Source organism: Asterias rubens, chromosome 1, assembly GCF_902459465.1.
Source record: "Asterias rubens chromosome 1, eAstRub1.3, whole genome shotgun sequence".
Lineage (NCBI taxonomy): Eukaryota > Metazoa > Echinodermata > Asteroidea > Forcipulatida > Asteriidae > Asterias > Asterias rubens.
The window spans coordinates 7166956-7180926 of NC_047062.1; the positions used below are offsets into that span (position 1 = coordinate 7166956).

General features: G+C 38.4%; 1 protein-coding gene across 1 annotated transcript; it reads right to left on the minus strand.

Moving 5' to 3' along the window:
* Positions 1 to 11: 11 nt before the first annotated feature.
* LOC117295516 (glutenin, high molecular weight subunit DX5-like) lies at positions 12 to 11667 on the minus strand. The gene is made up of 5 exons (XM_033778212.1): positions 11335 to 11667; positions 4796 to 4898; positions 3388 to 4285; positions 2107 to 2715; positions 12 to 1754 (listed from the first exon to the last, which is right to left on the minus strand). The coding sequence occupies exons 1-5, from the start codon at positions 11587 to 11589 to the stop codon at positions 1136 to 1138; spliced, it is 2484 nt and encodes an 827-aa protein (XP_033634103.1). The 5' UTR covers positions 11590 to 11667; the 3' UTR covers positions 12 to 1135.
* Between the last annotated feature and the right edge of the window lie 2304 nt (positions 11668 to 13971).

Sequence of the window (13971 nt, forward strand, 5' to 3'; positions counted from 1 at the left end):
CCAAATAAATGTCACGAAACACCAATTTGCTGCACAAAAATAAGCCGCGTTCACAACGCATTTATTGTCAAAAAACAGATCCTTCATCACGAGGACAAGCGGTTTTTTAAGGTATGGATCGATAGCCCCCTTCAAGTGTTTCATAATTATCTGGTAATGAGTTAAAAGAATGTCATCATCAACGAATAACTGGAGTAATTTTAAACATTTTGTTAAACCCTTTGGGCCTCATGTAATAGAATGGGGGCAGGGTTTTGTGTAATCGTATGGAGAAGTCAACCGAGAAGCACACAGGTAAATTGAATTTGGGTTGAGTATGCAGATTTGGCCGGAACAAACTAGGCCCTACTCAAAATTTATATGTTTGTTTGCTTAACACAACCTATAGCTATTGGCTATCCTATCTCACTATATAATTTGTTCATCATAATAGGCTATAACTTTATACATAATATGAATAAACCGAATCCCGATTTTTTTTTTTTCAAATTATTTATAAATTTTGTTTTGATAAATTAATATAATTAATACCAGTTCACACAGGAACTGGCGACTTGAAACACAATCAACCTTGCTACCGCCATGTTTAAAACAGTTTGTCAAATGGTGGTAACTTTTTAAGTAGCCTAACTGAAACCTCCAACATGCTAAATACTGAAATTTCAGTTGATTCAAAATTTATATAGTTACTCAAAATTTTAAATGGTATCTTTTTGTGACCTTTTTGAGTGGAAAATGTTGAGGTGCTTCAATGATATTTTGAACATCCTGTAGGCCTAACGAACTACCTCAAAATATTTGCAGTATATTCCCGCATGTGCATTCACATATTATTGAAACACATTTGGGGTGGTGTCAGTTCAGGTAGTTTTTTAAAATCCAACAATTGTAAAAAACTGCTAACATAACGGTGGCAAAGTAGTCCCATTCCGTTTAGACCTTTGACGGACGTCATCAACTCGCCATCTGAGAGGTAAACTTATTAGGAATCAACGGAAACGCACTTCATGTGCATTTGGTATATCGTGTTTCGTGTCTGATGGACGTTATAAGAGTCATCATAATCATATATAATATTGCAATTCATTTGAAGTTTTCAAGTTGGAGCAAGTAAGTCAGTTCAATGTGTATCTCTTTACATAAAAGGTTCGAACAGAACCTCTCGTTTGCTCTGACATTGATTCTGGATGGCTTGGAAGATGGAGGCTTCGTCTTGACCTTGATGTTGTTGTCTTACTCGAGCGATGCATACACCCAATTGTGTTTGACCTCTTTTAGTTTCATCATCTTCACTGGGAGGATCTTTGGTGATTTCTCGTTTGCTCTGACATTGACTCGAGATGGCTTGGAAGATGGAGGCTTCGTCTTGACTTTGATGTTGTTGTCTTACTCGAGCGATGCATACACCCAATTGTGTTTGACCTCTCGTGGTTTCATCATCTTCACTTGGAGGATCTTTGGTGATTTCTCGTTTGCTCTGACATCGACTCAAGATGGCTTGGAAGATGGAGGCTTCGTCTTGACCTTGGTTTTGTTGTCTTACTCGAGCGATGCATAAACCCATCTCTTTATCACCCCTCTTGGTTTCATCATCTTTGGTGATTTCTCGTTTGCTCTGACATTGACTCAAGATTGCTTGGAAGATTGAGGCTTCGTCTTGACCTTGATTTTGTTGTCTGACTCGAGCGATGCATAAACCCATCTCTGAAGCACCTCTCTTGATGTCTTCGTCGCCTTGGTTTTGCTGCGTTTCACTGAGGGAATTCAAAACAATATATATTTTTTATTTCAAAGCATATAACAATGTCAGTTTGAGCGAAGCTGCACACATTCTGTCAAAGAGTTGTTTATTATTGGTGAACAACAAGGTGCTATAGTACTGATTTTGGATTGCTTCGCATTGTTGGGCTGAATGATAAACCCTGCCAACTTAACACAAGGGGTGAGCTTTCTTTAGAAAAAAAGGAACATATTTTCCTGAGATGAAGGTTACGTTTTTTCAGAAAGGGATTTCAATCTTCAGTCTTGTTTTTTTTTTCATTTCTGAAAACAAGGATGAAAAAGGGAAGATGAAAAAAGTAAGGGGTTTTGTTTATATAAGCTTACCTTAAAGGAAGGGACATCTCTCGTTTGCTCTGACATTGGCTCAAGATGGCTAGGAAGATGGAGGCTTCGTCTTGACCTTGGTGTTGTTGTCTTACTCGAGCGATGCATACACCCAATTGTGTCTGACCTCTCTTGACTTCATCATCTTTAGTGATCTCTCGTTTGCTCTGACATTGACTCAAAATGGCTTGGTAGATGGAGGCTTCGTCTTGACCTTGATGTTGTTGTCTTACTCGAGCGATGCATACACCAAATTGTGTTTGACCTCTCTTTGTTTCATCATCTTCACTGGGAGGATCTTTTGAGAATTCTCGTTTGCTCTGACATTGACTCAAGATGGCTTGGAAGATGGATGCTTCGTCTTGACTTTGATGTTGTTGTCTTACTCGAGCGATGCATAAACCCATCTCTTTATCCCCTCGTTTGGTTTCACCATCTTCACTGGGAAGATCTTTGGTAATTTCTCGTTTGCTTTGACATTGATTTAAGATGGCTTGGTAGATGAAGGCTTCGTCTTGACCTTTATTTTGTTGTCTAACTCGAGCGATGCATACACCAAATTGTGTTTGACCTCTCCTGGCTTCATCGTCGTCCTGGTTGTTTTTCTCGCTGGAAGGGTATACAAAATTAACGCATCGTTTATCAATTTAATTATGAAACTGTTTTTTACTTTAGGGAAGAAAAAAAACACGAACGTCACACAGCCTATTTTGACATTGCCTATCATGAAGAATGTTTTATTTTTATATTTCGCACAAATAAAAACACCTCTAGGCTAAACAATTCATTTTCCGTTGTTGAGGTCGTAGGGGGAAAAGGTACGATAGAACCTTGTTATGACTTTGCAATGTAAGTTTCAGGGGGAGGGGGGCCAACAAGCCCATAACTCCAAACTAAAGCTTTTTGGGTGTACTTGCGTTACTCTGAGGTATTCTGCACAGTGTATCATAAAGTTACAAGTTTTGGGTTCAGCAAAGAAAAATTTACTAGAGATTTGAACTTGCCCTCACACCCCAAATAAGCTATCTGTAGCCCTTGGCCGATTCCCTATGATGTCAATGTCTTTGTTGGGGGTGCCAGTCGGAAGCCATTTAACCTGTAATTGCCGTACAGCTGGGAATCGCAACCAAGATACAATTTGGGAAGCGGCAGCAGGTATCAGCATTAGGGAACACTTTTTTTTCAAATATAAATTAATAAACCACAAGGGGAACTGACAGATTGGCTACATTTTAAAATAATTTTGAGTTGAACAAATAAAATTTACTGATATATACTTACGGTTGTTCTGCCTGGGGTTGGTCCTGCTGGGGTTGGTCCTGCTGGGGTGGGTCCTGCTGGGTTTGACCCTGCTGGGGTTGACCCTGCTGGGGTTGACCCTGCTGGGGTTGACCCTGCTGGGGTTGACCCTGCTGGGGTTGACCCTGCTGGGGTTGACCCTGCTGGGGTTGACCCTGCTGGGGTTGACCCTGCTGGGGTTGACCCTGCTGGGGTTGACCCTGCTGGGGTTGACCCTGCTGGGGTTGATCATGCTGGTGTTGATCATGCTGGTGTTGACCCTGCTGGGGTTGACCCTGCTGGGGTTGATCCTGCTGGGGTTGATCCTGCTGGGGTGGGTCCTGCTGGGTTTGACCCTGCTGGGGTTGACCCTGCTGGGGTTGACCCTGCTGGGGTTGACCCTGCTGGGGTTGACCCTGCTGGGGTTGACCCTGCTGGGGTTGACCCTGCTGGGGTTGACCCTGCTGGGGTTGACCCTGCTGGGGTTGACCCTGCTGGGGTTGACCCTGCTGGGGTTGGTCCTGCTGGGGTTGGTCCTGCTGGGGTTGGTCCTGCTGGTGTTGGTCCTGCTGGTGTTGGTCCTGCTGGTGTTGGTCCTGCTGGTGTTGACCCTGCTTGGGTTGACCCTGCTTGGGTTGACCCTGCTTGGGTTGACCCTGCTGGGGTTGACCCTGCTGGGGTTGATCATGCTGGGGTTGATCATGCTGGTGTTGATCATGCTGGTGTTGACCCTGCTGGGGTTGATCCTGCTGGGGTTGATCCTGCTGGGGTTGATCCTGCTGGGGTTGATCCTGCTGGGGTTGATCCTGCTGTTGCTCGGGTATTCCTTCTCTTAGAATGTCTCTCAGATGTTCCATTATGACCAACATCTGTTGTCGGATTCGATCCACAATGACTCCTTCTGAATGAAAGTGAACAAAAAACCCGGAAAGTTACTTAAAAAAAAAAAAACGGTGAAGGCACGAGTATGTTCTGTTTAGCCAGAAATTTAACATTTTTAAACCTAGGAAGAGGATGATTTTCAAACAATATAATAAATTACCAAGGTTGTGTCACAAGGAAGTGACATCACCTCACCCAGATTGCGATTATTATGTACAAGTTTTTTCGTTTCAAGCAATTTGCTTACGGAGCCCTGGAAGTGCCATATAACATATTGGGATCCCGAGATAATTTACTGCATGATGATGACATCCTGAGATGATTTATCTCTGAATGAGGACATTCTGGAAATAGGTCGGTTCTCAAATTATTCATTTGTGGGTCTCCCTAAATGAATTAATCCTGCGAACTCGGCACCCTACGTTTCATGATGTCGTCGCCCTAAATGATCTTGAAAATGTACTCAAAAGTAACGTGATGGAGAATTTAAAAATGTATGTAAATTTCAATAGACTCTGTAGCTACTCACTTTTAGGTACGGTATAATGGTCCTCTCCCTCCGGTGGGCAACCGAAGATCAATGCTCCATATTGGAAGATTTCATTCAAGGAGTCTAGTGAAGATTCAACCAGCTATTCAAATCAGAAAGAGGGTATGGTTGTTCATATTATGTTTGACGATTTGACTACAGATTCAAAAAAAATACATGGGTTGATATATTTACCCCAATAATGACGACATCTTAAACAGAAAATAAAATAATGCCGGCTCAAAGACAACGTCTCGCTCAACTTTTAAAGATAGTGTTTTGTGCTAAGCGGCGCTGGTGGTCCAAGTTGCTTAAAGGAAATGGACACTATATGGTAATTGCCAAAGACCAGTCTTCTCACATGGTGTATCTCAACATATGCATACAATAACAAACCTGTAAAAATTCGAGCTCAATTGGTCGTCGAAGTTTCAAGATAATAATGAAAGAAAAAAACACCATTGTCACACGAAGTTGTGTGCTTTCTGAAATCAAATTCGTGGCAAACTACTTCTTTCTCGAAAGCTACGTCACTTTAGACGGAGCTGTTTCTCACAATGTTTTATATTTACTATCAACCTCTCCCCATTACTTGTAATCAAGAAAGGTTTTATGATGATAATTATTTTGAGTAATTACCAATAGTGTCCACTGCCTTTTCCAGGATGTCAAAAAGTAATAATATTTGAGCAGCAAAACAAAGTTATGTACAAACAGTTAAGCAAAAATCATTGCCTCGTGAAAGGAAAATTGCAGAATTTTTTCGTATGCAAGTCCACCCCCCCCCCCAAAAAAAAAAAAAAAAAACCCGAGATGCCACTTTTGATAAGGGGCTACAAATAGACCGATAAACTATTTGAGATTAAAATAACTCGGGAACCAGACTTTCTTAAAGGCACTGTACACGTTTGGTAATTGTCAAAGACCAGTGTTCTCACTTGGTGTATCCCATCATAAGCATAAAATAAAAAGCCTGTGAAAATTTGGGCTCAATTGGTCATCGAAGTTGCAAGAAAATGATGAAAGAAAAAAACATCATCGTTGGACGCATTTGTGTGCGGGCTTTCAGATAGGAATAAAAGACTTCTAGCTAGAAGTCTTTTATTATTTTAGTGAGAAATTCCCTCTTTCCCAGAAACGACGTTACTTCAGAGGGAATCGTTTCTCACAATGTTTTATACTATCAACAGCTCTCCAAAGCTTGTTATCAAGTCAGTTTTTAAGTTAATATTTGTTTTGAGTACCTTCACTGTAAAAAATGCTAACGCGTAACGCGTTTATGAAATAAACACTGTGTTTAAAACCAAAACATTGTGTGATCAACTTAAACACATCCAGTGATAATAAATTAAACAGGCGTGTTTATTTGCTGCTGCGCTGAATGTGTTTAAAAATATGATGTTTTTATCATAAACTATTTTTTAATTCCTGATCTCAACATCTAAGTAATTCAGCAAGAATGTATTTTAAAAGTCGTCAAAAGGTTGACAGTGCTAAATATCCTAAGTTAGTAGCGTTATTTAGGCTGCTGATAATTTTGTAATAACACTTGTAAACGCCGAATAAACACAATGCTGCATAATAAACATGGACTAAACACGACGGTGTGTTTAAGGCACCGTGACGTAGAACTTTCAAGGAAACTGTCAACCAATGAGAGACAGCCGCGCGGCAGCAGCGCGCGGGGGGGATCGGGAGTGGAAAAGACGGCCATTTGTTTGTTGTAACAGTAGTGCATTTCGACGATGAGAACAAGCCAACCGACGACTGCGGTAGATAAATTCAGGTAAGTCAACAATTCTGAGCCCAGAACAAAACTAATTTAGACTCATGGTAGGCTAACAAAATACTTAAAAACTCATGGCAGTCTGGTGTTAGTGACTAACGTACGTTAGTGTGCATTTTTCTTTTTACATTAGGCCTACAGCAATACTGAAATAGTTCAGCCTTGTTTTGTGCGATACGCGTACGAAACATTACCGTGCACTCCGCACATCACACAAGGTCACAATCATAATCATATGGAGGTCAAGCATTTGTTGTTAATTTCTCGCTTCTATACTGTAAGTCTATAAAAATATCAGATCACAAACTTGATATGCAAATTTCCCGTACACGGGAAATTTGCATAGATACTGTGTCTATTTTTGGAGTGCCGAGGTCACGACCTTTGAATATAAGTTATAACTGTATGTCGTGGACATCATGGCCTCTGTTTGTACCCTAGAGTTGTACCGAACCGTGATTGTTTATCTCAGACAACGGTGTCAGATTCCTTCACTATTTTGTGGTTTTACTGAGTTGTATCATTCCAATCCAAAGTAATTATGAACTTCAATGGAAATGAAGGCTAAATAAAGGTATACTCTATCAGCTAAACATTGTGTTGGGTGAAAAATATACGAACATGAACGGGAAAACAACGATTCATAAGAAAAAAATTATGTTGTGTGTTCCTGTGTATTTTAAAGTGATCTATTTTCTTAAAAAAATAATAGTCTTTGGGAACGTCTACACTTTGAGATTATGCTAGATCACAACACCGACTTCATCGTGACATTATACTTATGCACTTTTCTAAAGGACAATTATTGTTCAGTGACGGTTAAACGGATTAGTTCACAAAATGGATGTCATTATGTGTTCTTTATATGAAAAAAGGCAGCAAGTGGGCGTCTCTGAAGACTATTATTTTATTAAGAAAAATAAAAAATAATTAAAAATACACAGGAAGGTACAAAATAATTGTTTTCTTCTGAATCATTGTGTAATAATTAAAAACTGTTAAACATTACTGTTAATCAGCAAAAAGATAAGCCAGAGTGTCCATCATCTTTTAAATCTAATTGAGGGGACATCCATTTATTCCAATGTAAAGTAAACTAATAGTTTTGCTATTATTTGTTTTGCGGAACTATTGAAGGGCCCTCTGCAGATGCTTGATGTGATGGAATTTATTGAAGTCAACACAAAATTCGACCGCGGGAAAGGCACCAAGTCCAGAAGCTTTGTTACAGTACATGAGGTAATTATTCCTGGACAATACTTATTTTAAACCTGTATAACATTCACCTAACTGTCAAGGATGGGAAAAGTTATTTGTACAGTTATACATGTATATTGAGAAAATGCCAGAAGCCCGTTGGAAAACAAAGTATTCTTGTGCCCCTCCACCTGTTCAAATGGAACATAATGGTAAACCAAGAGAAATACATTCAGTGTGCACATAAGCCAACAAACTATATGGAGTATTTCGAGGTTTATCAATGCCATCCTAAAAGCCTGATCAGTGCATTAGCAATGTTCTCTCTCAGGGCCCAGAGATGTGTGGAGAGGAGACAAGGACACAAGTTTTAGTGTTGATGTTAATGCAGATAGTTTTTACCTTGTTCTAAATTGTATTTTACCAACAGGATGCTGCTGAAACTGATACATTAACACTAACGAAACCCGTGGACTCGCCTCGCCTTGTAATATTTGTACATAACAACGAAGTTCAGCAATGTGTTGTTTGTGGGGACACCATTAGAGTGGTCTCTAACCCCAAGACTGCGGTAGATTGCATCATTCTTTTACTTGGTGTTTATTATACGTTTGATTTGGATTACCCAAAGATTTTCTCCCAGGGATTAGGCTTTCTCCAACAGTTCATTGTTGGAGACAAATACACTGGACAAATGTCAAGCAGGTTCAGTAAATTCTGCACAAAATATCAAGCCTTGACAAGTACTTAAATAAGTCAAACATCATCTTGTCGATCTAAATTCGTTTTAAATATTTTCCTGAAAAATTAAACATTAGGTTATGGATAAAAGTTTCACAGTTGTTTATTAGGAGTTTAACAAATGTTTGAAGTCTAGATTATCTTTGTCACACTTTTCCCTCGTCTTTATGCCATATACATGTACCATCATCTTAGCAGAATTTGGGTATGAAAGTTATTACAGAGTTTCCTCAAGAGTGGTCTCTTTTAAAAGTTTATCTTGTAGCATTTTTTTGAAATGAAATTTGTTTGAGAAACAAACATTCTGTAAAAAACACCTTGTGTTTTTTAACCAGCATTCGGAAAGTTATTGCCCCTGTCTCAACTCCGTGGAATGACCCATATGTATGTCGATAATATTCAACCTTCAGTAGCAGAAAATTGTTTGACCCGCATGTACATTACTGGCTACTCGTTAAAATATTTTTGTCAGTAGGGCAGAGTTTTAGTTATTATAGAAGGATACTTTCAGAAAAAGAAAAAGAAAGAACAAAAATAATTTTTGAGTGAAAAATTCGTAAAGTTTTTTTTTTCAATTTTAGCAATGGTTACTCTAGAAAGATGTTTGTCAGTATTTAGGCAGAGATTTTGTGAAGTTTTGTGATTTCTCAGATGTACTAAAAAAAAATAAAACTGTTTGTTCCATTTAATTTTGGCGATGTTGAAAATGTTTGGTCATATTGTGGCAAACCATCAAGTTAACCAATATTGCATTATTTTATTCAATTATTATATACAAATTAATACGCAATTGACATTTTTTAAAGTCAAACATTTCTATGATAGGCAAATGCAATTGATCAGCTAGTTATTAGAAGGATATTTAGAATGTTTAAACTCGAACTTTTCTATAAATAGGCCTATGCAATTGATAATTTCTTTAGCTTTAAAAGCATGCAGAATGCATGATGTTCACATTTTTTATGCCGTATGGTTACCCTTTAAAGGGAGGTTACATCATTGGTTTTTGAAAGAATTAATCCCATGTAATCATCTAGTTTTTATAATACATATTATAAAACTAATCTGTGAACATTTCATCAAAATCAGTCTTCACGTTTTTAAGAAAACAGCGAATAACGGCTTCTATTTTATCAAGCATTTTGTGCACATTTATATTATAAATTCACATAAACACGATGGTCGGCCGAACATAGATTCAAAATCCCTATAAAAATTTCAACTTTTGTTTAAAATAAAATGAAATAACACCTGGCGAAACGAGTTCACTGATGCTTTATGTTAAAGTACTCTCAGTCAAGTAGGTTATTTTGTTTTTTATTTCTGCAATGATGTAACATCCCTTTAAAACATTTTTGTCAGAAAGGCAGAGATTTAGTGATTATTTGAAGTAAGCCCTATCAGAAAAAGAAAGGTTTTTGTTAAAATACATCCCTTTTAAGTTAAACAATTGGCACTGGTTTTTACTAGTTAATTTCAGCACACTTTTGCTGTCAGAATATCAGGCAGAGAGTAGGGCCTATAACTAAACAAGAGGAACTGAATGTTGATGTTATAATTAAACGCATGTTGAGAATTTAAACACTTGAAATAATAAAAAATGGCGTTTGACGTTTTAAAAGTGTCACAGGCAATAAACGTGTTATTGTGTTTATTATTTGAACGGGTTGACGTGTTTACTTTTTTAATACGTGTTTATTGTTTAAACATGGCTGCTATTTAAATTTTAAACACTTGACGTGCGTACAAGATAAACACACTGTTCTGTTTTTATTTTAAACACCGTCGGTGTGTTGAATTTAAACACTGAATATGTTTATAATTTAAACGTGTACACATAATAAACGGCGTTAGGTGTTTTAAAAGTGTCACAGATGGGTGTTTATTTATGTGTTTAAAACCTAAACACTTGTTTTTACAGTGTTCCCTTTAAAGTAGACATTGATATTCCTCTTAAAACAATCTAGGTTGTAGGATGGAGTAACACCTGCACCAGACAGGGAGTTCTATACAAAGAGTTGCAGTACGTGGACTCTTTTAAAGTGTATAAAAATGAAGTGTACATGGGTGAATGGTTTGCGGGGGAAATCATTCTGGACAAACCCCCTACGGCAGCCTTCACGCCAATCTCAAAGATGGATTGAAACAGAACTACTATATTTTGGTTTCAATGGAAGGCCTTATAATATAGAAACAACAAAGGCATAATAACAATTGCATACAACGATAGTGGAGTCATCTGACATCAAATAGTAAGGACTGAGCACACGGATAATGGTATCAAATCACACTACACATGGTCTGTTTTGTGTCCAAAAGCATTCTTTTCATTTTAGAGGGTCAGCAGAAAAAGATAAGTTGAACACAATTCCATTCATTTTAACACCCGTTCAAACAATTTGGTCACGCCAAGATGACCGCCCAAAAAAGATAATTAGATTTCACTGATTAGGCCATAAGACTCATTCAATTTCAGAAAGTCATCAAAACTGGTCAACCAACCACTCATTTTCATCATGTGTAGGCCTTCATAGAAATAAGCAGACATTCAACTTAAGAATGGTCAAAGTGTAGTCTTGAACGTCTATAAATGAAATAGAATGATATAATCGAAACCGAATGAGGAGAACAAATTCATTTGCGCACGAAAACGAAATTGAATGCATTAATAGCGTGCGCTCTCCAAAATAATTTAGATTTTCCTGGCCATGTTATTAAAAAAAAGTGGTAGAGCGTCACTGAATGAGACAGCGCCATCAATTCTTTATCATATCTCTGTCAAAATTAATGTTGCCACAGATTGTTTTCAACATACCATTTTTTCATAGTCCTCCAGATCTTTTGTGGTTGCCAAGTTTCCAAGAACTTCAATCTTTGTATCGAGATCGAACCGGGTATCTTTGATGCGTTGGACGGCATCCCTCGAGCGCTCGGACCAATATTGAACCCTTCGCTCAGTGCACGAGGACTGGTCGCCAATACCACCAGTCTCTTGTACAGGAGCCGTCCTCACCAATGCGGCCACTGCTAGAAGTAGCCCGAAAACCTCCATCACCAAGGGCGGGGCCATGATGCCGAGAACGCGGTGCGGTATGTGTGCAGCGGTAATAGGTGAGACACGTCGGTTACTTGCAGCACTCTGCGAGGTGACCGGTGTAGTGAATGACCATTTACTCAAGTTCCTTTGGTTTTTATTCAAAGTTAGGTGATTTTTGTGGGCTTTTGTTATTCAAAGATCGACACAGGTGTTTTGAGGATGGTCACCAACTCTGTAGCATTATTCTTTTCCCCTCGAGTGAACAGTCCATTCATTTAATTATATAAGATCTTTGGAATGAAATTTCTTTCACAAATCCTGAACCAATCAGCGTAGGCACATTCATCATCGCTTCAAGCAGGTTAACAAAACACATTCCAACCATTCCCTGAGGTTGAAAACGCAAGAAATTGTGTTTGATGACAAAACTTGTAGACAATGGTCCCATAATAGTCCACGAGTCAGGGGCTGAAATTTTACATAAGCATTTTTAAAAATCGGACTGTTATCAAAATGAACATATTATAACATATTTATACCTCTTGAAGACTTTTTTTTAAAAAGAGCAGCATTTTGGCAAGGAGAAACTTTGTTGACAGGCAGCCATTCTTGTCACAATACAACAGCTGTTTGATGAGCATGCACGACTCATGTTAAACTAATGGGCTTAGGCTTCATGGGCGATACTACATGGGCGTATATTAATTGTTTAGCCACTATACGGTCTCACTGCGACATAAGAAAGCTTTATGACACAAAATGTGTCAATTTTTTATTACATGCAATTTCGTTAATGCATTATTATCCCCAAATCGTTTAGGAATGGTCGAACGATTATATCGCCTCCACACTCCAGTCGCAAACTCGAACTCAATACTCGGACTTGACACTGATCGTTACGTAAATAGGCCTACACGAAAATGTACCATGAAAGTTGCATAAACGTTTGCATTTAAACTTGCGTAAAACTTTGCATATGAGCGAGGAAGAGGTTTTCATAACAGTTCGGCATGTCAGATCAAAATCAGGCGTAATTAAAATTGTCGATTAATTGGAAACAAATGTGGAAATTTGTCCTTTTGAACAAAACACCAACTTGCATAACGCAACAATTGTTAACCCGAATCATATGGATTTTAAAAATGGTTAATAAAGAAATAAACAAACAAATAAATAAATTGACAAACAAAAAAATAAGTTATTGAAGTACCGTACAAAGTTGGTTGGTCAATAAACACAAAATACTCGGGCTATCAGCCTCGTGAGATAGACACCAACTAGAGCAAAGTGTTTACTGACTTATGTCAATAGTGAGCCCTACGTGTATTTACTCGGTGATAATTTGTGTTCCTAGATCCAGACAACTATCTTTGATAATTACTGCCTGGTCTTGGTTTGTTTACGACCCACGAAACTCGTTGGGGACAATGTACTGATAGGCCTATCTATATACAGTGGGCGCACCCTCATGTCGGTCGGTGCTTCACGGTTGCTTGGTGCTCTATTCCTATCCCTGCACTGCAAGGAGTTTACTGACTTTTTTTCACGAGTTGGTTCACCACTTATTACGATCCAAGTCTAAACTGTCATGAACGAAGGAATACATTTTGCGAGTTTGTTGGCTCGAATTTGCTTCGGATTATCGTGCACAGATTATGATTTGATTTGATATGATTTGATTTGAATTGATTTGAGTTGGAATGGTGACAAGTAACGTGACAACTGGGATGACTGAAGTTTGTGTGGTAATAATAAACTAGTTCAAGTAATATGGCTCGTAAGTATTATTTACATTGTGTCGAATTATTAGGTATCCCCTTTTAGTCTTTCTCATTTACTCATTAATTGTTTCCTCCCTCGCTCTCCCATCTTTGGTTTTGTTACGTGTGTTTCCAAACTCTCATCCCTTGCTCTTTCTGTGTTCTGCCTGCCTCTCTCTCTCTTTCCTTTTTGTTTTTATTTCCCCCCACATGACTGCTTCTGTTACAATAGATAATACCTGTTCGCATTGTGTTGTCACGTTGAGCCTTCGAGAAAGACTCTGCTAGGTCTTTTGAACAAGAAAAGTCAGAGAGATAACGGGAAAACATGATGATACCAACATAATAGGCATAATTAACCATTACATCGCATTGTAAATGTATTTATTCATTTCAAAAACACCCATGGTATTGTTGTGATTTCGTTTGTTGTGGTGTTCTTCCGAAGTGGGAGCGGACAACTGGCAACATCTACAGGTTGAAACATTGTTGTTTGGTTGCAATGCCTTTATGGTTTTATGTGACATAAATATATTTCTATATATGATGGTAGAAAGAAATTCTGTAGCGAAGCAATGTAGGTGCACCCCATTTCCAAAAAAGTTTACTTTATTGATTAAATAATATTCTTCCTCGTTTTCTCCCCGGATGGGTC